Source organism: Cladophialophora immunda (genome assembly GCF_000835495.1).
Source record: "Cladophialophora immunda strain CBS 83496 unplaced genomic scaffold supercont1.3, whole genome shotgun sequence".
NCBI lineage: Eukaryota > Fungi > Ascomycota > Eurotiomycetes > Chaetothyriales > Herpotrichiellaceae > Cladophialophora > Cladophialophora immunda.
This window is the reverse complement of record NW_015622543.1, coordinates 5,191,751-5,214,633: the sequence shown is the minus strand read 5'-3', so window position 1 is coordinate 5,214,633 and position 22,883 is coordinate 5,191,751. Positions and strand designations below refer to the sequence as shown.

Genomic DNA, 22,883 nt, shown 5'->3' with positions numbered 1-22,883 from the left:
TTGGATCGTCGTCATCATCAACGGGCATGACTCGGGTGCCATCCCTGCCGTGTGTACAACGAATCATGCAAGGCTGAGGCGCGACCGCCACCACTGCTGCAACATGACGCCTAATATGTCAATTGCTCAATGCTCTGCCATCTAGAATGCTAACGCTCCCAGCCTAGGCTTCTAGCAGGGCTTTCGCCTCGCATTGTAAACATACTCCAATCAACCCATTACATTTCATCTCGTAATGTTGCACAATTTCATGCCTTTTTAGGGGGACTGGGCTCCGGCTCATCAGCCGCCTCAACCCGGACCAGGACTTCCTCCAAGAAACCCTCCAGGAACTCTGTGACTCCGCCTCCCATGCCAACAGGGAATTCTTCGTCGCACTTCTGAATCTCATGGAACACACCCGCCACTTTAGCAGCAAGCTTGCGAACCTTCTCGTGCGTTTGTACTCTCTGCTGGTGCAGTTCGGTGGCCGCAGAGGAGCTCAACTTGCTTGTTCGGGCTAGCTCTTTCAACATATACGTCCGACGGTGCATTGCTGCTTCAAGAGCCGGAATCAGGACTGAATTGAGAGCGGTGAGCTCCTGATTCGGGTCTGGCTTCGGTGTCTGTGCAGGTGTGCTGCTTGCGCTATTTGTTGTTTGAGAAACGTTGGTCTTTGTAGTGAGCGGCGGCAATGGCTGCTGGTTGGAAATCGATGCAGGGCCCATTGCCAGTTGATTGGAGAGCATGGATGAGGAGGATGGAAGCGGCTGTTGGCTGACGGGTCTGGAAGATGTAGATTGTTGAGACTTCTGGACTGGATCACCACGTCCTGGCTTTCCCTTAAATGGCGGGATCTCAGGGATGATCATTTGGGGCTTCTTTCCTGGAGGAGTCTGGCCTTGAGATGGCGGTGACTTTGGACTATGCTCGGCGTCAATCTTTAAGAACCCCATATCTTTGGCCAGTTGAGCCTGAAATGCTTTGTTGTATTCATTCGACCCAGGACTCTCTTTGTGCGGGGGCAAAGGTGGGTTTTGAGTCGCTACTCGAGCAGCTGGCGTTTTTGGGGGAGCAGAAGGGACAGAAATCGCGGATGGAGCCCTATTCTCGTGGGGTGCTGAGGCTGTCGCTTTCATGGGCGATGGGGGTAGTGGCACCTTTGCAGGAGTGGGAAAGGCAGCTTTGACAGGCGATTTCTGAGGCGATGAAGGGACTTTGACCGTCTCATCCCAATCTGATATGCTCTTCGCAGGGGCGGCAGGATCTGCAGAAGCTCTTGCGTTGGTGGCAGAGTCGTTCATCGGCCGAAGTCCTGGCCCACGGCCTCCGACGGGTCGGACAGTACCGAAATCCCATAGATCCTCATCCTCCGGTTGATGAGTCGCTGCCCTTACAGGTTCTTCGTCTTCTTCCTCATCGTCGGATGCACGGTTGCCGCGAGTTGCCATGTATCTTTCATTCCGCTCAATGAGCTCAGTCAAGTAGGTCGTCTTCTTTGCTTTCTTGACAAACGGGTGCTTCAGCAGCTCTTTAGCGGAGGGTCGTTCTCTTGGATCCCGGCGGAGACAGAGCTCGACAAAGTCCTTGAATGTCCGAGAGAAGTTTCCATGTAAAGTCGGTGGAGGATTTTTCGGTATGAGAAAGAGAACCTTCATAGGATGGATGTCAGCGTAGGGCGGTTCCCCTTGAGCCAGTTCGATGGCTGTAATACCGAGAGACCAGATATCCGCTTTGTGATCATAGCCAGATTGCTTGATGACCTCAGGTGCCATCCAGAAGGGAGTACCCACAAAGGTATTCTTCTTGGTCATCGTGGCTGAGAGTTGTCCTGATACACCAAAATCCGCGAGTTTGACCTGTCCGTTTTGGCCTAGTAGTACGTTGGCGGCCTTGATGTCCCGGTGCAACTTCTTGTCGGAATGCAAATAGTCCAGGCCCATCAGCAGTTCTCGAATGATGATGCAGATGTAGTCTTCGTGGATCAGGCCTGGTCTCATCAGGTCTGAGCAACTGCCGCCCGAGCAAAACTCCATGATGATCCATAGGTCCGAGCCTTTCAGATATGAGCCGTGGTACTTGGTCACGTATGGCGACTGCAATTCCGAAAGTATCGATATCTCTTGTATGATGTCTTCAACTTCATCTTCGGCGTTTTCCACATCTATCACCTTGATAGCCACTGCTTGACCTGTGCGCTTGTCCACTCCTTTGTACACTTTTCCAAAGCTTCCCCCTCCGATGCAGCTTTGCTTGGTATAGAGTTCCTCAGGGTCCATTTTGTCTTCTGCTTGTGACCAGGCCTACACTTCGTGAGACGCTCGGGTGAGTGTTGTGGAATCGCGTAGATCTCGACGGTGGACTGTGTTACTATCGCGGGCGGAATGTCAAAGTGGAATGCGCGAGTGTGAGGGCGGTCAATTGATCGTAGAGTCGTTTCAATTCGAAGATTGGAGCCGAGCGCAAAAGACCTGCGATCCCGCCCCAAATGCCGACGCAGTCTCGAGTCTTGGGCGAAGATGCACTGTCAATTCCTCAGTGCGCATTGGGCAGGTGCTATTGTCGGCGTCCGCCTCCCCTCCGTCACGGGTCGTTTGTCTTCGTCATGAGAATTCGTGAAATCGTCACTCATGTCAATTCATAGGGATGTAGGTGTTGCCCAGTCACTCGCATGGAGTGAGCAGTGCTGGTGGTGAAGATGAAACACTCGATGGCTAGCTTGTTTACGGCCTTCCTTTCTGGGTGACCCTATACCAACTCCCATTGGCTATCCTCGTCACATTACGAATTTTACTACGACAGCCACTGAAGATGGACGTTACAAGGATCTTGGAAACACTTTCACGATCTGTTCCGTCTTCTCATTTCATCTTGCGGATTGTAGATTACAAGCTCAGCCGCCTCGTTCCCAAGCACCTCCATGCACCAAACCCATGCCAGGGTCACGGTCGGTGGTATCATCAAGTAGCAGCAAGATTGATAACGCCTTGCAATGCCTGTCTACGAGTGCTTCCGAGTCCACCAGTCTCGTCATTACTCCAAGTATTCCACCATGACCGTTCCGTTTTTCAGACCTGCACCTTCGATCGACTCGTGTCGGACATCCATGAGGTTCTTGCCCATTGACACGAGGTCAAATGCTGTTCCTTCCTTGCCCTCAAGCGGTTCCGCCTTGAGATACTCATAGATCCGCTGCACAGGATCTTGTTCTGCAAACCGTCGAACAACGCGACCGCCTGGGTGTCTAATTTGTACTCGCGTCACGCCTGGTCCGGCGGGTGGCTCTGTGTGAGGGCGGTCGGACGGGATTTGGGCAAATGCAGTCGACTCCGCTGTTTCTTCTGCGCCGTTCTGGTCAATGTCCATTGCACTGGCAATTTCTGGCATTTCTGCGCCTCGGACATCTCCAACGCTTCGCGTGAGATCGTCAGGATCTTCTGCCGGCGGGGTTCTGTGCTCTTGATTTTGGGTAGCCAGACTAGCCTGCAGCGCCCGTTCCAGCATCTCCTCTTCGGTGAGTTGATCAACAGGTTTCTCTTTTTTGGCCTCAGACTTGCGCTTGGCTACAGGATTTCGGGCGTTGTTGTCGAGGCTGTATCGATCCAGGAATTCGTGCAGTTGCATGAGAAATTCAGGTGGTGAGGGAACCTTGCGCGACCAGAGTTTGATTTGTTCCCCTGTTCGTGGATCGACGATGGCGACATGAGGGTATTCACTCTGCACCTCGTAGCTTGGAAAGTAATATTGGATGTATTGCGAAGCCCTCGGATCGTCCCTGTTGTATTGCAGAAAGATGAAATTCTCCTTGACCGTTTCCACAATACCTTCGTTCTTCCAAATATCGCGATTCAAGGCCTGGCAGTCAAAGATTGAAGGGTCCTGGATATCTACCAGTAACCATTTCTTGTGTTCCTTACCCTCATCTCTTGCGCCCTCCCAATTTCCCTTGTACATTAGATCCCAAGGGGGTTGAAAGAGCCTGGCAAGCCGATTTGACCTCGCAGAGGCCTCTGATGCTCCCCCAGTGGACTCTGCAAGAGCGTCTGGGCGACTCGCGTTGATCACTTCTTGGTCCCAGATGGAAGTCGGCTGTTGTTGATTGAAAATTCCCGCCCGTGCTGCTCTAATATTAGTCACAAGCAGCGGCCAAAGGCACCCAAGGGCACCCACCTTGTAATCTCCTTCTTTCAAGGGCTCGCATGCGCTCTTCCACGATCGAGGAATATGAACTAGCGGTCATGGGGGTGACGTTTGATCCTGGTCCCACCAAAGTCTCTGCCTGTCGGGCAATGGGAGCCCGCACGATATCCTCCATGGCGCCTTCACCGTACATCTCATTCTGCAATCGCCGTGCCATAGCCTCGTCATCCTCGTAATCTGTCTCTCGTGCAGTTCCCGAAGAAGTATCTCTGTGTGGAATCTTCCGAAAACCAGTAATTTCCGGATCATTGTCGTCGGAGATATTATCTTCGGCATCGGCGTCGATGGGGTTCAGCGGTCCGCCAGGCATGCGGTTATCGGAGGAAGGTGGTGGAGGTGGAGGAGGGCGAGAGGAATTACCTGCCAGGTCGGCACCGCCATTTTCGAAGAATAGCTGGACTGCTTGATTGGGATCTCCGTCCGCAAGCTGTACATATTGCGAGGCCAGTTCTGGGGTTGTCCCACAGACGGAGACGACAGTGGCGATGGCTTCATCCATAGTGAAGGAGAAGGGACAGTGCTCGGGAGGCGAATGGCTTGATGGTTTGGGTTGGTGGGATGAAGTTTAGACGACCCCTGCAAGAGCCTTTAGGGGATGATGGTAATCATGAAGAGGATCAAAGTCGGATTATTGCAGGAAACAATGGAGAAGCAAATAGCAGGAAGAGGTAGAAGATGCCATGTGTCAAACAGTAGACTGGCAGTCACCGCAGTTAGTGGTGATGGGGGGGTTTGTTATGAGGCGAGGCAGGCGCAAGACGAGGCACAGCGCACAAGGCGGCGGCGTTATGACGAAAAGGGCCGGCGTCACAGCCCGAGACCAGGTGAACAACCCCATGTGCACGGGGAGGGAGACAAACCTGCCAAGGAATGTCAGCGCCTGGCGGGGGATTTCAAATGACATGAACGTCAGAAGAATGAATAGGGCGGACCATAGAGCATAAAACTGCGCGACAAGCAAGAGATGGATGGTAGTCACGTGTCTGTGCTGCGCTCGAGCTAGTGGTGGTACGCTCCTTCCCCCTCGAAACGCGGTCGCGTCGAATCTTGGCAGGCGCGACTGGTCGCTCGCGGTGCGGCTGGGATGCATGACTCGCGACTGCCACTTCTTGAGTCGTGTCCCTCGCGCCTTCCACAGCTTCAACCTTCTCCAACTCCAACCCATCAAAAGCAGCGACGACCACCTCAAATGGCTGCTACAGTGCTGGGAAAGCGTTCTCGACGAGTTCTGGATGAACAAGGTCCGTCTCAATGATCCTGCTTCTGGACTTTGGTGAAAGCTGCTAACAGGATGCGTCGGCAGATGGCTCAGATACACTTCCCATCCCAAAGAGACGAACGCGACGCTCTGCACCCGAGATATATCAAGATGCAACAGAGAACAATGTGTTGGGGAAACAGAATACACGTCGTGTTGGAGCTCGTAACGGACGAAAGAACGATACTGTACAAGACAGTCCTGTACAGAACCAAACGACCACAACCAAACTCATTGGAGATTCCAACCTTCCCACAGACGAAAATCTACCGCCATCGATTCTGTCGACTCCCACCACTGCCCGCTTCAAGGATGTCCTTGCTGTATCTGCCCCCAGCACACCCAAGCACCGTGTACGACTTGCTGGCAGACTTCTCACCCCTCAGTCGTCGCGTTCATCCACACCAGCGAGATCACAAAATGTATACTCGCGTGCTCGACAGTTATTCACTCAAGCCAGCAATGGAAAGATCATTGGTCGCGAGGCTGAACGGCGCCAATTGACCAACTTTATTTCCAATGCTATCGAGACTCGAATTGGAGGCTGCACATATGTTAGTGGACCACCCGGCACCGGCAAGAGTGCCTTGGTCCAGGAGATCATGCAAGAATTCCAGGCGGCTCCCGTCACGGCCACCACGATCAATTGCGTGTCTCTGAAGTCTTCCGGCGACGTCCTCGCGCGTCTGATCGAAGAGTTTTGTCCTGGCAAGGGCAGCTCAAAATCATCCAAAGCTGCCCTGGCGAAATTGTTCACGACAAAGAGAGTCAATCCCGAAATGCGTCTCGTTTTGCTTGATGAGATCGACACGCTTCTCGGAGGGGACTGCGAGGTGTTGTACAGCATCTTTGAATGGGCCATGCATCCCTCCTCCACCCTCATCTTGATCGGAATTGCCAATGCTCTGGACCTGACTGATCGCTTCCTGCCTCGTCTGAAGCTGAGGAATGTCAAGCCCCAATTGCTACCATTCCTTCCATGTTCGGCCCAGCAGATCTCTGCCATCATCTCGGACAAGCTACGCTCCCTCATAGCCAATGGACCCACGACCTGTGCTGACTTCATCCCTCTCATGCATCCGGCGGCGATACAGTTGGCGGGCAAAAAGATATCTTCCCAGACGGGGGATCTACGAAAAGCTTTTAGTCTAGTTCGCCGCGCCCTCGACCAGGCTGAGCAAGAAACGCTCTTGAAGTTGAGTCAAGAGCAGAGCGTGACTCCAACGAAGCAACCGCTCCAAGAAATATCAAATGTGTCCTCCGGTCAAGATGTCCCATCTGCTGTCAGGATAGACCACCGCTCGGTCCTCAATCATCTTACCTGGGAGACGGCGCCTCGAGTGTCTATTTCACACGTGGCCAAGATCGCCGCGACCATTTTCAACAACGGCACACTTTCTCGCCTGAGCGGCTTGAATCTGCAGCAAAAAGCTGTTCTGTGCTCATTGGTGGCGTCCGAAACCCGCCGATACCGCCGCGATCCTTACACCACACCGTCCAAATCAGGATCCAGACTACCGACGATAAAGAATTTGTTTGAAAAATATGCTCAGTTGTGTAAGCGGGATGACGGACTGTTGCAGCCGCTTAAAAACACCGAGTTTCGAGACGTTGTTGCTAGCCTCGAAACCTTGGGTTTGGTGCAAGAGGCGTCTGGGCGAACGTCTGGGCTGCTGACACCCACAAATACACCGTCTCGCAGTGGGCGAGCGGCGGATGATAAACAGGTGGTAAGCGCCGTGTCTGAAAAGGAGATGCGAGATAGCCTGACGGGGCCGGGGTCTGATCTGTTGTTAAGGCTACTTGAAGAATAAGAATTGGGAAGTAATCAACTTCTCTGTTTGGATTTTGCATAGCACAGGAATGGATTTTTGCATGAAGCGAAGGAGCCTTTGTCTTGGATTTTGTTCTAGGCTGCTTACTCGTACTCGACTGGCGACGCCGGCCTCTTGGAATTGGGGCGGGCTTGGAGCTGTCTGGAGTAAAGGAAATGAAGACCTACCCAGCTAATCGTATCTCGAACTTCTCCTCATTCGTTATGCGAGCGAAGGGAACAAACCTTGATGTTTTCCCATGGCGTTATACAGCTTGAAAATGATGTCAGTGAATGCACTCGATTGCGCGTCCCCTTCAACCCGGATCATTTCCCTGCATACGAGGCAGAGTCGGGAAGTTGATCGTCGGCTGGGTGGCCAAGCTTTTGCTTAAGCTTCTGGGCTGGTGGCCATGTTTTTTGCTCGACGTCCAGTTGGGTGCCTGGGGGGTGTGCCCGAGGGGTGTGCCTGGGGGTTACTTAGAGGTGCCAATTAGTGCCATCCTCCCACCTAAGGGTCTCCGGAGGAACCAGGAGCCCATAGCCAGCCTGTGTTGCATCGCAGTCCGCAGCCCCAAACAATCCATTGGAGGAGGCCTGCGTCAGCGTGCGCCATCGCTCATCATCCCATCCTCCCTTCCTCCCATCATCACCCATCATCCTCCCAGAACGACCCTAACAGCGCGTGGTGGGGGCTTCACGACCATCACCCCATGCTGAGCTGATCCATGCGCCCTCAAATCTTCCTTCGCCGCATCCAAGATTCCTGAACTATCCTCCGCAATTGCTGGCTCCAGAGCTGCGCCCATTCTCTCACCACGATTCTACCTGACTGTTCAAGTATATCTAATCGTACTCATTCCCTCCCAGGTATGCGCGCGAGCGTCGACTTTGGTCACATACAATAATCAGCATACGTTGACACAGACAACCCCGACAACACCCCTCCGCGTCCTCAATGGCCGAAAGCGACCCCAACACACCCGCCCTGCGCAAAGATGGAGTACTTTCCCAAGCAGACAAACTAGGACCTAAGCTGGTCGATAAGTCAGAGAAGTTGGAGGGGAAATATCGCGGAGCCACTGGAACCGAATCCTCCGAGAAGAAAGAGAAGAAAGGCCCTGCCGGCGGGTTCGATGACACGCCTCTACCGAAGGCACCACCAGGATATACCGTCAAGATTACATTCCACAGGGCCGAGAATCTACCATTTTCCGACTTTGGCACCCTCTCCTCAGATCCCTATGTGCTAGCGGTGCTCCGCACAGAGTTGCCCAAAAGGCACAAACAAGATCCCGATCTCAAGCTGAGGACGCCCACCATCCATCGCAACACAGACCCAGAATGGGAGACCGAGTGGATTGTTGGCAATGTCCCAGCTAGCGGGTTCCATCTGAAGTGCAGATTGTATGACGAAGATCCGTCGGATTACGATGATCGACTGGGAAATGTCCACATTGATGTTCCCCACGTCGACGAGAACTGGAAGGGATTCTCACACCAAAAGTTCCAATTGAAGAAGCGCATGGGGAGCAAAAGAGCATACACCTTCCGCGGATGCGCCGCCTTGGTCTCGCGAAAAGTCAAAATGAACGGAAGCCTCATTGTCAGCGTGGAGAATCTCGGCAGGACAGATGCAGAGGACGGAGGTCGCATATATACAATCGGTCCTTTGCCCTGGAGTCGACATTACTCGCCTTTGATCGGGCGGATAGCGGGAACCAAGGATACTGAACAAGGCAAAGATGGAAAGGAGGTTCAGAAATATAAGTACGTCTTCGCGTCGACTGGCTTGCAAATAGCCACCCACTACTAACCACTCGTCCAGTTTCCAATCCGTGCAGATGCAGTTGCGTGGACCTGTCCCGGCAGATCTCTATCATCGATATGTCGAATTCAGGCCCTTTGTGTCCGGCATGTTTACTGCCCATACTATCCGTGGCCGCCTGCTCAACCGAGCTTTGCACCATCAACACGCTCGAATCTACAACTACGACAAAACCACCAAGTATGGTGTCTTTCAAGAGCCCTGCCCCGAGATGACCGAACTGTTTCTCGACATGGTACACTATGACGAAGGGGGTCGCATCTTCACATACGTCTTGACCCTGGATGGCCAACTACGCTTCACGGAAACCGGAAAGGAATTTGGGATTGATTTACTGAGCAAACACACCATGCATAGTGATGTGAGCATCTACATCGCATTCAGTGGCGAGTTTTTCATCCGCAGAATCAGACACGCAAAGGCACACAGGAACGATGACAGCGTCCATCCAAACGAAGACACGCACCCTCCCGCGACTCCGCCGGGTGAGGAAAGGGACAACATCGGCACTAGCAGCAGCGGCGGCGGGAGCTCCAGCCACGGGAATGACGCACGGCCTCTGACAAACGGCACGGCCACCTCGGAGGGCAGGGAGCCCTGGCACTACGAACTCATCATTGACAATGACTCGGGCACGTATCGACCCAACGCGGCCAAACTCCCCATCCTTCACAGCTACCTCTCTGAAAACTTCCCCGGCCTCAAGGTTCGAACCCTCGACTGCCAGGCCGACGCGGAGCTGCAGCAGAAGCTGAAATCGGAACAGCGGGAAAAGAAGAAGCAATCCCGCGGCGGCAAACAGGTCATGTACCTGCAGAATATGAGTTTGAGCAGTCTGAGCTCGAGCGATGAGGAAGATCTAGCCACTCGAGCCGCTGCGGGAGGCGACGGTCAAATCCACGAGAGCAGATATAAGAGGGAGATGCACAAGTTTATGGACGGTGGCCGGGATGAGCATCATGGTGACGACGACGTGGAGCAGAGGCTAGCGATGCCTGTTGAACGCGAGACGCAGGAGAAAATCAACGGCAATTTTGAAACCCGGACAGATGGTGCAATTGATGCAGAAAAGGGTAAAGAGAAGGATGTGCCTCCGAATGAACCGGCCGCAGCTGGAGCGGAGAAGTGAGTAATAAGAAGCAGCAACGACACACCACCAACAACCATAACAAGAGTTTTGTCGGGTTCCAGGGAGGGGGCAACATGTTTCTGTGCTTGTGTTTATTTTCTGCTTTGGAGGTTCTTTGAGTGAGCGAGCAAGCGAAGGAATGGGTCGGGTCGGGTCTGTCTGGTCTGTCAGAGAGTATCTCATGGCTCGGTGTGGCTAGGATGAACGCAGGGCAGGCCGTGTTCTTGAACCAGGACTCTGAGCTCCTGGCGTAATCTTGTCAAACGGTTTGCTGGCTGCTGGCTACTGTTTGCGATGCGATGCGATGCGATGCTATATTGCGATACCCTTTTTCCTTTCTTGCTATCCCCCAAAAAGGAAGGTCAGCTACGTCTTTGCGCGTGGTCGTGGTGACGGTCGTGGTGGATATATATTGTTGTCGGCCACTGGGCACTTCTTCTACCTCGATGTTTCGGAGGGGTTGGTTAATTACTCCATCGCCGACGGCTTTCTGATAATGTAATGGCATTCAAACCCACCTATCGACTCGGTCATTCATATACTTATGTGCCAGGAAGGGAAAGGAGAGAATTGTCACCTTTCGAGATTGGGTACTTGCGTATGGGCTTGGGAGAGGGGACTGTACCGAGTACAGGGTAGGTTCTGTCGGTACTGTCGGTACTGTAGCTGTCTGCAGGGTCATATTGTCGTAGTAATAGTGGTTGTCAAGTGGGTTACAGTGTAGGTACATGGCGCTCAAACGATGGAGATCTCTAAAGGAGGAGTCATTGTCGATTCACCTCGCGCACCGGCATTCGGGCCTGGGACTTCAAGGAGAAGGAGAAGGAGAAGGAGAAACAACCGACATGAGTTACATGATACGTTGTTGATTCAACACAATCTCTCTGATCTTTTGCCTGGTAGAGAACAATCTAAGAGGGCATTTTCACCATCTCGTCATCTGAAATCCCGTCCGTTCCAACTTTTGATTTGAATTTCCTTGCGTCAAGTCACATACATGTCGTGATCCGACTCTGAAACGCGAGTGTTATTTGGTCCGATTGCTGTCGTCCGCCCGCCGACCGATCGTGGACAAGGCCAGTTTTGTCGGCAGTGGGCGAAGTCGGAGACGGGAGGAGGCCAACGTCGCTTCAGAAAGTCCAGACCTCGACTCCAGGTGGTGACTTGTTTGTCCAAAGAAGAAGCCTCCCAAACACCTTGCTTGTCCCGAAGAACTGACTGTTACCTGCCACCCTCTGCTGCCACAGCGCTCTCTCTCTCGCACTGCTTTGTCTGCAACATCCATCAACAGTTCGCATCTCAACCCACCCGAGGCGAACATTGTTAACTCTCCTGCCTCCGTTTCGCCTCCAGGTCTTCCAGCACCTTGCCCGTGGCGTCGACAATAAGCTTCCATTCCGTTTGATGTATCCTCTCCTCCAGCTCACTTTGCGGCTCTCCGGCTTTTATCTCGATCTCCCTCACCAGGACGGGGGCGCCCCGGTCCACTTCGGCGGTCACATAGTGGACCATGACTCCCGTACCAGAAATTTCCCCCCTTTGAAAGGCCTCGTAGGCACGCCCGATGGCGTTTGCCCCGTCAAACTGGCCCGGCAACGCGGGATGGAGGTTGATGATGGGCACATTCGCCGAGGCCAGGGCGTTGATGAACACTGGCGACAGGATATGCATGAAGCCTGCACAGACTACCAGGTCCGGGCAAGGAATATGCGTGAGGATCTTCTGGGCCAGATCCGTGTCGTACTGATTCCGGGCAGCTGTGACCCCGGCCTCGGTGTCTGGGAATTTCTTCTTGTACGACAGCAGGTTGTGATATGTCACCGGGATGTGAGCGTCTTGAGCACGAGCAATGCCCTTCGCTTCACGACGGTTGCATATCACATGTGATATTTCGGCATTTGGAAGAAACTGTCGGGAAGCTGGTTTGGATCTGGTAGGAGGACCAAGAGGATCTTGGCCGCAGGCGTTGATCAGGGCTTGTAGATTGGTCCCTGAGCCAGAGATGAGGACGGTCAGGCTAAACGATGTCGAAGTGCTGTAGGTTCGGGACTTGTCGGTGGATATCGATCTCGAGGCCATTTTGAACAATGGCCAGAAGTGAAGTCTCGGAAGTTCGACGCGAGGGAGATAAGGTAGCAAGCGATAGAAGCTCAACAGCTCGGTGAAAAGAGAGCCAAGAGTTGCTGAGGCCAAGATTCAGCTGATTCCCATCTCAGAGCGATCCCTCTCCAGGTGAGCAGGAGGATAGAAGAGCACAGGAAGGACGGAGCCGCGACATTTGAACTTGCGACAGAGGGACTCGAGCCAGGAATGGGTTTGAAAATGCGACAACCCGGTCGTTAGTGGTGGAGGGGCTTGGTAACTTCAGTTTGACTGCGGGAGCAGCCCAGGGAAAAAGCAACTAGCCGCGTCCCAACCACTAAGGACCTGCATTGGCGTGCCTGGCAGGCCTTAGGGGCCATCCACGGAGCCACCCAGGGGGTGTCGTAAGGTTGCGTAGCCCCCAAACAAGCGACGGGGATCGAAATCTCGGGGGACGTGGCATGCGCCTATGCGGTCCATCAGGGCCTAGGACCTGCCGGAGTCAGCCACCGAGCCCTCCGCCCTCAAGCTACCTGCGACTTGTGTCTGCAAGTTCCCCTCCTCACCGTCACACCACTGGCGCTGCTGCATGCCTCTGCGCGCGCAGTGTGTCATTGTGTTTCTCCGATCTCGAAGCGACGAAACCTCCTCTGTGAACCACTCCTCTCGCGGGAAAAGTCCCATCGGCCAAGAGCAAAGGGAAAGCAGTGCGAGCAGACCTACACTTTGTGTTGGAACGAACCTTTGCGGGAAGCGGCAGGCCCCCTCCCTACTATCCCTCAGTCTGATCGACAGACCGATTTCCACCATCGGGCTTGGATCTCCCGTCCTGCTGTCTGAGAAGATCTTCCTCCGGGTTTGCCAGCCCACGCAGCAAACATCTTTGGGCGCGGATGCAAGAGAACAAATCCCGGGAGGAGCCCCTCCACAACTGCCAGAACGATGTCGGTAAGATCGGCATTTGTTGGAGGGCCAGCTGAATACACAAATGTGTCTCTAGCGCAGGAAGCGTCATGCTTAGCCGTGTGCTTCGCCTCGCTGGCTGCTCACTCGTCGACGCCCATTGGCTTCCTCCGGGGACGAACACTTCGATCTGCCAAAGTGATCACGGCCGATCGCCAATCTATCACGAACTACACGGTATTCTCAGGGAGAACGTCAGCCCCATGGACCTTGGTTCTTCGGGTCCAAACAGCCGATGCTGCCATCAGGCCCCCCTACCTACCTTTCACTGCTCGATTCCCATCTGCTTTATACGAGCTATTGAAAGGGTAGGAGCGGACTGACAGGAGCAAGATGTAGTTCTGTTGGCGATCATCCACTCGACAATCCAAGAATAAGAACCGGAAAAAGGAGAGACGTTGACCTGCTATCAGCAGATCTCCGTTCGATACAACGGCCTCTGAGAGTATACGTGGAGTGTCTTCCCCGAGCTAGTGCAGATCATTACTCTGGTTGCCGAGTGGGCGGGAGAGCAAGACTGAAAGTTTATGATTGACAGGGAAACAAGACTGGGGGGGATCATCCTCCTTCTACTCGTACAGTACGTCCTACCTGCGGGACGCAGGGATGGGCAGAGAAGAGCCACCACCAATGACAGCATCCTCTACATTGCCGATATTTGTGCCTACAAAGGGTACGGACTCAGCCTGGAACCGAGACACCTGCAAGACACATCCGAAAACATTCACAGTGTTTGTTCCCTCTATCCCTGAACTAGGATTTGTTTGTCCCTTGGGCGCTGGACGTTCCAGTTGGTTCCCACCAGGGATCCAATGCTTCTCACATATGAGCTACTGTAGGAGCTTTCATCCTGGCTCTGCCGAGCGTCACCCACGTTAAATTGGGGCCATCGATCAAACAAAGTGGATGGACTCTCGAAGTAGGTTCGCCGTCGTATGCTATACCAGTGGAAAGGGGGAAGAAATTGATCAATCACCCGAAAATTCCCTCCCCATGTGCGTATGTCACTCTCCGGCTCCAGCCCTGTGATGAGCAAAACTCCAGAAAGAATACAAGGGCGGTCGCAAACAATCGTTTTAATGGCACGTCCCCTGCCGGGAAAGCCCTATCAATACATGAAACCCCGACGGCCGCCTCCATCACCTCCTGTCGGTCTGTCTGGCTCGAACACCAATGCATTCTCTCTGTGGCATTTCACCACCGTTCTGTCCCAGTCCATTCCATGCAATGCCACGCCATGCCACGCCCTGAAACTCCGCTCCCATCGTGTACCACGCACCCACAGAATCACAGCTTGGGCCTCGCCTTGCCCAGCTTCCGGTCCTCCTCGTCGCGGAACTCCTTCTTGGCCTGCTCCTTGAGGACGCGGCGGAGGATCTTGCCGCTGACGCTCTTGGGCACGGCGTCGACGAACTTGACCCCGCCGCGCAGTTTCTTGTGGTTGGCCACCTTGGCGTTCATCCACTGCACGATCTCGGCGGCGTGCTTGTGCTGCTCTTGCTCTTGTCCCGCAGCACCACCAGAGACGAGCCCCCGGTTCTTGGGCACGATGTACGCGCGCGGCACTTCGGTGCCGAGTTCCTGCGACTCGACGCCCACTACGGCCACGTCGTCGATCAGGGGGTGCGAGGCGAGGTACCCCTCTAATTCGGCGGGGGGGACTTGGAAGCCTGCGCAGTTAGAGAGAAAGGTAAGTCAGTCTTTGGGTCATATGTCTTTGTTTAGATAGGAGGTGGGATTTCTTCCCGTGATAAAACGACAGAAGAGGAAACAAGGGGGGTGAGGGGGAAAAAAGGGAAACATAGCACTTACCCTTGTATTTGATCAGCTCCTTGACCCGGTCCGTGATGGTCAAGTTGCCCTTGTCGTCCAAGAAGCCCACGTCGCCGGTGCGGAACCAGCCATCCTCGAGACACTCGGCGGTGGCGTTGGGGTTGTTGTGATACCCACCAAAGACATTGGGACCCCGGACGTACAGCTCGCCGACCTTGCCTCGGGGCAGCTCCTTGGAGCCATCCGACTCCTCGCCGGAGCCCGGGACGGCGCAGAACTTGGCCTCGAGGTTAGGGACCATGACGCCTGTGGTTCCCACGGCGGACCACCAGTCCTCCCAGCGCTGGACGAAGATGGTGGGCGAGGTCTCGCTCAGGCCGTAGCCCTGCTTGACGCGCACGCCCTTGCGCTTGTACAGGCTCTCGACGAGCTCACGCGTGAGTGGCGCGGCGCCCGAGTTCGTCATGCGCAGCGAGCTCAGGTCGTACTTCTCCACCACCGGACTCTTGCACAGGAGCAGCACAATGGGCGGCACGATGTAGCTAAAGGTGACTTTGTGGTTCTGCACCAGCGCGCACCACTTCTCCAGCTCGAACCGCGCCATGACCAGCGTGTGCACCCCGCTGTAGATGGGGCTGAGCACCAGGCAGTTGAGCCCGTAGATGTGGAAGAAGGGTAGGCACGCCAGGATCTTGTCGCCCTGCCCGTTGGGCGGCAGCGGGATGTCGCTGCCGGGAGGCGTCTTGGACCCGTTCCAGGTCACCCACCCCTCGGCCCGGTGGATTTGTTCCACGTTGCTCGTCATGTTGAAATGTGTCAGCCTGACGCCCTTGGGTCGGCCAGTGGTGCCGGACGAGTAGACCAAGAAGGCGAGGTCGGACTTCGGATCCAGCTTGGGCGTTCGATACCGCGCCGTCCCCTCCAGGTTACGGACGAGCGTCCAGTGCTTGAATTTCCGCGACGAATCGTGCTGCTCGCCGAGCAGGATGATATGAGTCTCTGGGATGCCGACTTCGCGGGCCGCCTTGCGTGCCGTGTCGAGGGCGGATAGGTGTGTGCACAGGACTTTCGCGCCAGAGTCCTTTAGTTGGTAGGCCAGTTCGGCGACTGTGTAGCCTGGGTTTGCGGGCGAGACGACACCGCCGGCCCAGAGTGTCCCCAGGACGACAGGCGGGACATCAATGTCATTGGGGACGAAGAGGCCTAGGACGTCGGCTTTGCGGAAGTTGAAGTTGGCTTTGAGACCCTTGCCGAAGTCGATGCTGGATTGCCGCAGCGACGAAAAGGTGTATTTTCGGGCGAGGGAGTCGGCGGATTGGAATATGACTGATCAGAGGGATTCACAGGTCAGTATGGGCTTGTTCTGGTATGGTTGGTAGCCGTTGGTAGAAGGGGATGTCCATCAACAGCGTCCCATGTTCACATTATTATGCTCTCCCCAATAGCGAGGGCTTTCGAATTTGCATGGCGACCTCTTTTCATACCCAGACTTCATCCATCCTGCTCAAGACGCTGGGGAAAGATCTCCAATCTCTTCCAGCTCCTTGGGTCTTAAGAGGACAAGCTCACCAGAATCAAAAGAAGTAAAAACAACGACAAAGCTCACCATGATCATCAGGAAATTCCCGATCTTTTCTGTTGAACAAAAACGACCAGATGTCTGTGACCTGAAGGTCGACGTCCGGGAAGTCCGACTTGATAGGCATGGTTCTGTGACCTCCTGGTCGATTCAGGAAGCGGCAGTGATATTTTTTCAGAATCGAAAGTATACGTCTTGATCTCTAGAGCAGGCCGGATGTGATGCTGAATAATTTGTGCCGGAGCTGCTCTGCCGTGCAACGTTGTCTTGTTGGACACCAGTGGTAAACGAAGAGGGGAGAGTTCTCTGCGAGAAGAGTTGAGTGTGCTCGAGGAGAAGCGCAGACAACCGCAGTATCTTGGGGGTGTGTTGATAGAAAAGACCAAGAGATCTTCCAGAATGTATATCGTCCAGCACGAAGCCTCTCGCGAGCTTGCCTGGATCTGGGGTAAAAGGAAAAAGGCCGATCCAAGTCCGCAATGACCACGACAATTCAATGTGGACTCCTAGTGGCGTCTCCTTGATGAATACTTCGCACATAGCGAATCCTCTCTGGGGGTCCCGCAGTCGTCATCTGGCTTGCTGAATGGCCACTGTGGTCGCCTCTCCGTCTCGATGCGCCAGTGGCCGACATTGGCCGTATCTCGTCCCTCCCATCCGCTGAGAGAAGCCGAGGTTCGCCAAAGGGTTGCCAATCAAAGCGTCTCCGAATAGCCTTAGTGGCTTCAGGATCGGTTATTGCACACGCCGTATCGGACCCGGGACGAGCCCAATAGCGAAATTCGGAATCCAAGCTGCTTAACGTGCGTAGGTAAATAGAGATCTAGTAGACGACTGTAGATGACGGCTCCGATATTTCCCACGCTCCAGACAATCAGGTCGATCACAAGGAAGAACTTGCCTTGTCGTGCTTGTGCAGCCTTGCAGGGACCAACAGCCTCGTCTCTAACCTCGAGATGCCAAAAGATCTTTCGGATATCGAATATAGGCAGTGCTTTTTTTTTTCAGCATAAAGCCAGGCACAGAGAAAGAATATAGTATATATGTACTTGGGTAGGCTCCCATTATGTTGCTGTCGTTGGTTTGAGCCTCGACACCTTGAACACCTGTGAAATCCAACATGTCTGGGTATATCCATGTCATCTCCACATGTGTGACAGAACAGTGTCTCCCCCATATCCAAGCAATTCCACAATGACATTGCCCACGGTCGACACTGACCACAGCAAGATCAATCCTAATCCAATCTTGCGATCCATCCTCCATCCGTTCAACGGAACGACGATGAGCAAGCCCACCAAGGTCACTAACAAGGTAATTCCCGATATCATCAACGTCGTGCTCACATCGATCTCGTAGGGTTTATACTTGATTGGTTTTTGAGGGTGTTTGGCGTGCTTGTGAGTGGCGTGGGTGATGCTCATGTACATCCCTCCAATGCCAATTCCGAGCAAAATGTTCAACATGGGTCCACCAAAGCACGCCGACAGTGCCATCACAGGGTAACCTAGTTTGGCCACGGTGATATCTGCAACCAAGTCACCACACGAGTTGCCCACGGCGAAGATGGTCAATCCCAAAATAGCATCCGATATGCCCAGAATCACCCCGAAAGCTTTAAGGACGCCAACCACTTCGTTGGCGATGGTTGAGATCCATCCTATGGCCACAGCAAACCCCAAGAAGCAGAGTAATGGCCGATATTTGGGTTCGCGATCGGGTGTGGTCAATGAGAGGAGGATAAGAAGCGATACGAGCGAGAACACCAGTGATCCCAGTACCATCCGAACATAAAGCTTCGTGGTATGGTCGTCGTCCATGTTGGCCCAGGCAATTGTCACAACAAAGAACGGAGCAGTGAACACTTGGAGGAACACCAGCCATCTGTTCCATTCCTTGGGCCCACCCAACTCATCCGCTTTTGGCTGAGGGCTTTTGGTATGCTCCGACATTTGTCTGGAAATTCCGGTTCCGTGCGGATGGGGTGGTCCATCAGAAGAAGCAGACCTAGGATTAAGGCCGAACCCGTCTTGTGCGGCCTCGAGGTAGCTGGCTGATCTGCGCCGGATGCCATCAGCCGGCGTCAGGAGCTCGGGATCTGGATCCGCCGCGGTTTCTTCCTTAGGTTCGACGACCGGAAGGGTGATAGCCAGGAGAAAGACGCTGGGCGCGGTGACCACTCCCAATACCTTGTCCATGTACGACTTTTCCCGCCACCCGTAAATGGTGGGAAATAATGTCGCACATATAACCTGAGGAGCAGGCAGGTATCGGTACGGCCACCATGCAAATCTCCGCATAGGTGGTTCCTCTTCGTCTGGCAGAAGCCCTAGATGTTGTGTTGACTGCGGAGACATGCTAGGTGCTGGTAGGTGAATACTGGGAGGCCGCGAGGAAAGCGGCGTGAGGATCATTGGAGAATCCACGTATGGCGGAAAATCCTCCTGACGCAGCACTCCCTTGGAATGGTCAGGATGTGGAGTATGCAGGATCGGGACTTGCAATCTCGGTCCGGAGCGAGGCGACATCACCGGACTTCGACTGGCAGAGTGATGATCCTCATGGTAATCCGGTCGGTGGAAAGTCGTCGCAGGCGGTGCCAACAGGTTGGGCGATTTGGAAGGCTCCGAAAAAAGAGACCCCGTTTCTGGCAAGTTGTGCCCTGACGTGGACACGACAAGTTTAGGTGAAGGTGGTCTCTGCGATGATGGTTCATTGAGCGTTCTCAGAATGTGCGCGCTCGGCCGCGTGTGTTTCCCAGCAGCTGCATTTGGCGTCGAATCGCCGCTGCTAATGACATTCTCTGAGCTCCGATCAGAATGTCGGTCGCTGAGGAAGTCTGTATCGATGCGCAGATGAGTTGCATCATTCGCAGATACGGCGCGCGCACGACGTGGACTCTCAGCCTCCAAGTCTGAATAATGGGTGCTGACTAGCTCCGGTTGAGAAGCGCCGGGCGGCGCACTGACGGGCAGAGGAGAGTGGGCGGCGGATGCATCGTCGGAGTACCTCCGAAGACCAATAGGTTGTGCATGAGTAGCTTTCTTCTCCAATGAAGTCATGAGAGACCTAAATTCCAGCGCCCCTATCAAACTTGGTCGAATGGGAGTCATCGTATTCCTCCGCTCGCCTCGTGCTGGTCGGCCGACTCTCATCCTACTTTGCAGTTCAGCAAGGTATCGGTCTCGGGTTTCGTCATCCTCGTCGAGGTCTTCAACCTTCCAGGCTGGAGTTCCCGGTGTTCGTAAGGTCGGGATAGTCTCGTTTGACTGCTCGCGCAAGAGGCCAGTGCGTTCCGTAGCAGGGCGTGCTTCCTCGTCTTCCTCGATTTCAGGCACCTCCAGCTCTTGCGATTCCGGAATGTGGTGATGCAATCTCGCCGTAGTCTCAGCAAGCCTCCTCTTCCGTCGTCGGGAGAGCCACCAGTGCCAGCCAACCACAAAAAACACATAGAAAACGTAATACGCAATCATGGTGATGGATTCCCAGAGTCGCAGGCTCCCGTCCGCCAGGAACACCAAGCTGAAACTCGCCGACACGGCAAAGAATCCCACGTCCCGTACGAAACTCTTTTTGGCGACTTGAAAAGGCGCAACCAAGGCCATACTTCCCGCGACCACAGCAGTGATGAAGCCTGCTGCACCCACCAATTCTCCCACAGCCAAGCTGCCACTGTTACTGCGCATGGCCGCAAAAGTGGAAAAGACGTCGGGACTGCCGTTTCCGAAGGCCAAAAAAGTGACACCCGTCAAACTCTCGCTCATACCCAGTATATTCGCAATAGTACTCAGATTGATGCAGAGGAAGTCCGAGGCAGCAATGCCGATCGTACTGAAGAGGAGACTCATCCAGAGGACGAGGAGCAGAAACGCTAACGGTTGGGCGTCGGAGAGAGAGCAGTAGTAGAGTTGCAGGTAGGAGAGGAGGCCAGCTTCTTCGTCGGGACAATTTTGCTTGACAAAGGTACATTTGTCTTTGGCCTTGTGGACAAGTCGACACTAGGAATCGATCAAGAGTCAGTTGAGGAGCTCCATTGGAGGTAGCTTGAGAGCGCAGTCAATGTGGTACCTCAAGGTCGCGTGCTGCGAGACTGCGAGCATCAAGCCTCTGGCCATGAGAAGAATCGCCATGATTAAGGTCTCGCATGAAGCTATAACAAGCAAAGAGAGTGATGACGAGGGCAGTCAAATAGAAGGCGCGACCTCGTTGGCGGACTGGGCGCAGTCTCGGGGGACGATAGGAGGATGTCATGGCGGGCGTCGTGATTGCGCTTCCTCATGCTGGACTCGGAAGCAGGCCACGAAGAAGACGATGATGAGGATAATGCATGTATGAATGAATGCTACCAAGGATACATATGTGTACCAAGTGAAGGTGATGGCAATACCAAGGCAGAAGGCAAACGGGGACAGATGCAATCACCCAAGAGATAGAGATGCCATGGCTCTCGTCTTGTCACTCCACTAAAGATCCCACTTTGCGAGAGACCCTCGTCATGGTGCAGGCTTGTGGGCGTCGCACCGCCACAGATCACCGGCATGATGAACATTTACCCGCCTAATCCGCGCCACGGGGCTTAATGGAGGGGGGCTCTTGGGGCGCTTGGGGGACGAGCTTCTAGACTTCTAGGCGTCACCTCTGGGTAGGAGCTCACACCAACCAGCAGCCTGCAGTACCAATGCAGTAATATGATATCCGTGCGTCCTTGCCGAGGCTCATTGTCACCTCGTCCCGAAGCCTTTCTCACTCTTCCTCTTGATAGCCTCCATCTCTCCCATGTCGCTCTTTTATTCTTTCGCGCCGTGTAATTTTTTGTGATGCTGAGCTGACAGTTATTTCCCTACTTTTCCCTACCGTTTGGGCTCGCCGACCATGGCGCCTCCAACATTCGCAGATGTCCTTCCGGTTAAGCAAATCTCCTCGCATCAATATGCTGTCACCTTCGAAAATGAATGGTGTATAGGAACCGGTAGGTCGCGCGATGCACTCTCTTTCTACACCGATTGACAACGTCCTGCTTTAGTCCCCAATGGCGGTTACGTTACTTCGGCCTTCCTCATGGTTGCGCGCGCCCATATGTCTCGCACCCACCGCAATCACTCCGGATCACTCCCCATCAATTTGCACCTGGAATTTCTGCGCCGCACCTCCGTGGGGCCGGCCGTCTTCACTGTGAAAGACATCAAATTGGGTGCGCGTATCAGCAACTTACACGTCGTTCTGGCACAAAAACAAGAACACAATGATCAATGGCAGGATGAGGTGCAAGGCTATATAACCATGAGCAAGATTGCAACCGAGGAGGGCCTGAGCCTTGACACCCAGTATCAGCCCTGGCCGCCCGCTTTGCCTGTGAATCTTGAGCTTTTGGGTGCCAAAGGCCGAGACGAAAACTACATTATTCGCGCAAATGATCCCTTTCCTTCCTTCCGTCGCGCCGCACAAAATATTCAGATTTTCCTGGTCCAGCCTGATCGCCGACCACCACCGGGCCAGTCTGGTCGACCCCGAGCAATAGTGGACCAGTGGGTTCGGTTTGCGCCCAAGACGCCTTCGCTCAATCCCAGCAAGAACATCACAGGTCGCTGGACCAACGACGCTCTTGGGTTTGTGGTTGATATGTTTCCGCAAATCGTCGAGTCATATGTCAATCCTTTCGTCGAGGAGGCTGCAATCGGGCTACACAGCGAAGCCGAACTCAAGAAATTCCTGACATCAAATGAACCGCGGGCCAAGTTTTGGTATCCGACGCTCACTTTGAACTTGGACGTTAAAAAGTTATTGCCAGAGGAGGGCGTGGAGTGGTTGTTTGTGCGAGTAATGGCCAAGGCAATCAGGAATGGCCGGTTCGATTTGAATATCGAGGTTTGGGATGAAGCTGGGGAATTGGTGGCGAGCAGTACACATGCAAGCCTCATTTTGGACGCTAGTCGAAACATTACCAGAAAACCGAAGGAAAAGAAGGATGTAAAGCTATAGGACTGTGAGCAGTCGATGAGAAGTATATGGTCGGCGCCTCTGGGAATAGGAAGCCACAGATGAACCAGATATAGACATAGATTTGAAGAGAATATGGCATGCTGCCACCGTAAATGAAAAGATGAGCACTCTACAAGGTTGCCATAGATTCCAGCCCAGCTGCATAGTGTTTATATGTGCAGGTGAAACTCGCGTGGATGTGTCGTGGATATGAATGTCGCTCTTCGGCGGAATTTGACGGGCGGGGCGGGGCGGAGTGGAGCGGCTTGGCCAAGACGGATCCCATTTCGCGGCGGCTTC

At 54.0% G+C, this 22,883-nt stretch overlaps 8 protein-coding genes across 9 annotated transcripts; 3 read left to right on the top strand and 5 right to left on the bottom strand.

The window, feature by feature from the left end:
• Window positions 1–7: 7 nt before the first annotated feature.
• On the bottom strand, window positions 8–2,663 carry PV07_06171 (uncharacterized protein). Its single transcript, XM_016393125.1, has one exon. The coding sequence runs from the start codon at window positions 2,256–2,258 to the stop codon at window positions 249–251; it is 2,010 nt and encodes a 669-aa protein (XP_016250644.1). The 5' UTR covers window positions 2,259–2,663; the 3' UTR covers window positions 8–248.
• A 119-nt stretch (window positions 2,664–2,782) lies between these two features.
• Window positions 2,783–4,956, bottom strand: PV07_06170 (uncharacterized protein). Its single transcript, XM_016393124.1, has 2 exons — window positions 4,150–4,956; window positions 2,783–4,097 (listed from the first exon to the last, which is right to left on the bottom strand). The coding sequence occupies exons 1-2, from the start codon at window positions 4,676–4,678 to the stop codon at window positions 3,013–3,015; spliced, it is 1,614 nt and encodes a 537-aa protein (XP_016250643.1). The 5' UTR covers window positions 4,679–4,956; the 3' UTR covers window positions 2,783–3,012.
• A 382-nt stretch (window positions 4,957–5,338) lies between these two features.
• On the top strand, window positions 5,339–7,488 carry PV07_06169 (uncharacterized protein). Its single transcript, XM_016393123.1, has 2 exons — window positions 5,339–5,420; window positions 5,483–7,488. Exons 1-2 carry the CDS (start codon window positions 5,369–5,371, stop codon window positions 7,249–7,251), a joined length of 1,821 nt encoding a protein of 606 aa, XP_016250642.1. The 5' UTR covers window positions 5,339–5,368; the 3' UTR covers window positions 7,252–7,488.
• A 331-nt stretch (window positions 7,489–7,819) lies between these two features.
• Window positions 7,820–10,734, top strand: PV07_06168 (uncharacterized protein). Its single transcript, XM_016393122.1, has 2 exons — window positions 7,820–9,020; window positions 9,079–10,734. The coding sequence occupies exons 1-2, from the start codon at window positions 8,209–8,211 to the stop codon at window positions 10,205–10,207; spliced, it is 1,941 nt and encodes a 646-aa protein (XP_016250641.1). The 5' UTR covers window positions 7,820–8,208; the 3' UTR covers window positions 10,208–10,734.
• Window positions 10,735–10,964: 230 nt separating this feature from the next.
• Window positions 10,965–12,571, bottom strand: PV07_06167 (phosphoribosylglycinamide formyltransferase). Its single transcript, XM_016393121.1, has one exon. It carries the CDS (start codon window positions 12,284–12,286, stop codon window positions 11,531–11,533), a length of 756 nt encoding a protein of 251 aa, XP_016250640.1. The 5' UTR covers window positions 12,287–12,571; the 3' UTR covers window positions 10,965–11,530.
• Window positions 12,572–14,091: 1,520 nt separating this feature from the next.
• Window positions 14,092–17,044, bottom strand: PV07_06166. Of its 2 annotated transcripts, none has more exons than XM_016393120.1 (3): window positions 16,595–17,044; window positions 15,065–16,351; window positions 14,092–14,922 (listed from the first exon to the last, which is right to left on the bottom strand). In XM_016393120.1, the coding sequence occupies exons 1-3, from the start codon at window positions 16,638–16,640 to the stop codon at window positions 14,540–14,542; spliced, it is 1,716 nt and encodes a 571-aa protein (XP_016250639.1). In that variant the 5' UTR covers window positions 16,641–17,044; the 3' UTR covers window positions 14,092–14,539. The 2 variants fall into 2 exon arrangements, with proteins under 2 accessions (XP_016250639.1, XP_016250638.1); XM_016393119.1 differs by having other exon boundaries at window positions 16,632–17,044.
• Window positions 17,045–17,398: 354 nt separating this feature from the next.
• PV07_06165 (uncharacterized protein) lies at window positions 17,399–21,014 on the bottom strand. The gene is made up of 2 exons (XM_016393118.1): window positions 20,673–21,014; window positions 17,399–20,602 (listed from the first exon to the last, which is right to left on the bottom strand). Exons 1-2 carry the CDS (start codon window positions 20,853–20,855, stop codon window positions 17,744–17,746), a joined length of 3,042 nt encoding a protein of 1,013 aa, XP_016250637.1. The 5' UTR covers window positions 20,856–21,014; the 3' UTR covers window positions 17,399–17,743.
• Window positions 21,015–21,340: 326 nt separating this feature from the next.
• PV07_06164 (uncharacterized protein) lies at window positions 21,341–22,723 on the top strand. Its single transcript, XM_016393117.1, has 2 exons — window positions 21,341–21,573; window positions 21,628–22,723. Exons 1-2 carry the CDS (start codon window positions 21,477–21,479, stop codon window positions 22,581–22,583), a joined length of 1,053 nt encoding a protein of 350 aa, XP_016250636.1. The 5' UTR covers window positions 21,341–21,476; the 3' UTR covers window positions 22,584–22,723.
• The last annotated feature ends 160 nt before the right edge of the window (window positions 22,724–22,883 follow it).

Excerpts from the sequence above, each read along its gene's own strand:
- PV07_06171 (XM_016393125.1), bottom strand. The coding sequence starts at position 2,258 with ATGGACCCTGAGGAACTCTATACCAAGCAAAGCTGCATCGGAGGGGGA.
- PV07_06170 (XM_016393124.1), bottom strand. The coding sequence starts at position 4,678 with ATGGATGAAGCCATCGCCACTGTCGTCTCCGTCTGTGGGACAACCCCA. Across the intron at positions 4,098-4,149 it reads TGAAAGAAGGAGATTACAAG|CACGGGCGGGAATTTTCAAT; the intron begins GTGGGTGCCCTT and ends ATATTAGAGCAG.
- PV07_06169 (XM_016393123.1), top strand. The coding sequence starts at position 5,369 with ATGGCTGCTACAGTGCTGGGAAAGCGTTCTCGACGAGTTCTGGATGAA. Across the intron at positions 5,421-5,482 it reads ACGAGTTCTGGATGAACAAG|ATGGCTCAGATACACTTCCC; the intron begins GTCCGTCTCAAT and ends ATGCGTCGGCAG.
- PV07_06168 (XM_016393122.1), top strand. The coding sequence starts at position 8,209 with ATGGCCGAAAGCGACCCCAACACACCCGCCCTGCGCAAAGATGGAGTA. Across the intron at positions 9,021-9,078 it reads AAGGAGGTTCAGAAATATAA|TTTCCAATCCGTGCAGATGC; the intron begins GTACGTCTTCGC and ends CCACTCGTCCAG.
- PV07_06167 (XM_016393121.1), bottom strand. The coding sequence starts at position 12,286 with ATGGCCTCGAGATCGATATCCACCGACAAGTCCCGAACCTACAGCACT.
- PV07_06166 (XM_016393119.1), bottom strand. The coding sequence starts at position 16,731 with ATGCCTATCAAGTCGGACTTCCCGGACGTCGACCTTCAGGTCACAGAC. Across the intron at positions 16,352-16,631 it reads GGAATTTCCTGATGATCATG|TCATATTCCAATCCGCCGAC; the intron begins GTGAGCTTTGTC and ends CCCTCTGATCAG. Across the intron at positions 14,923-15,064 it reads GGAGCTGATCAAATACAAGG|GCTTCCAAGTCCCCCCCGCC; the intron begins GTAAGTGCTATG and ends CTAACTGCGCAG.
- PV07_06165 (XM_016393118.1), bottom strand. The coding sequence starts at position 20,855 with ATGACATCCTCCTATCGTCCCCCGAGACTGCGCCCAGTCCGCCAACGA. Across the intron at positions 20,603-20,672 it reads TCGCAGCACGCGACCTTGAG|TGTCGACTTGTCCACAAGGC; the intron begins GTACCACATTGA and ends ATCGATTCCTAG.
- PV07_06164 (XM_016393117.1), top strand. The coding sequence starts at position 21,477 with ATGGCGCCTCCAACATTCGCAGATGTCCTTCCGGTTAAGCAAATCTCC. Across the intron at positions 21,574-21,627 it reads TGAATGGTGTATAGGAACCG|TCCCCAATGGCGGTTACGTT; the intron begins GTAGGTCGCGCG and ends GTCCTGCTTTAG.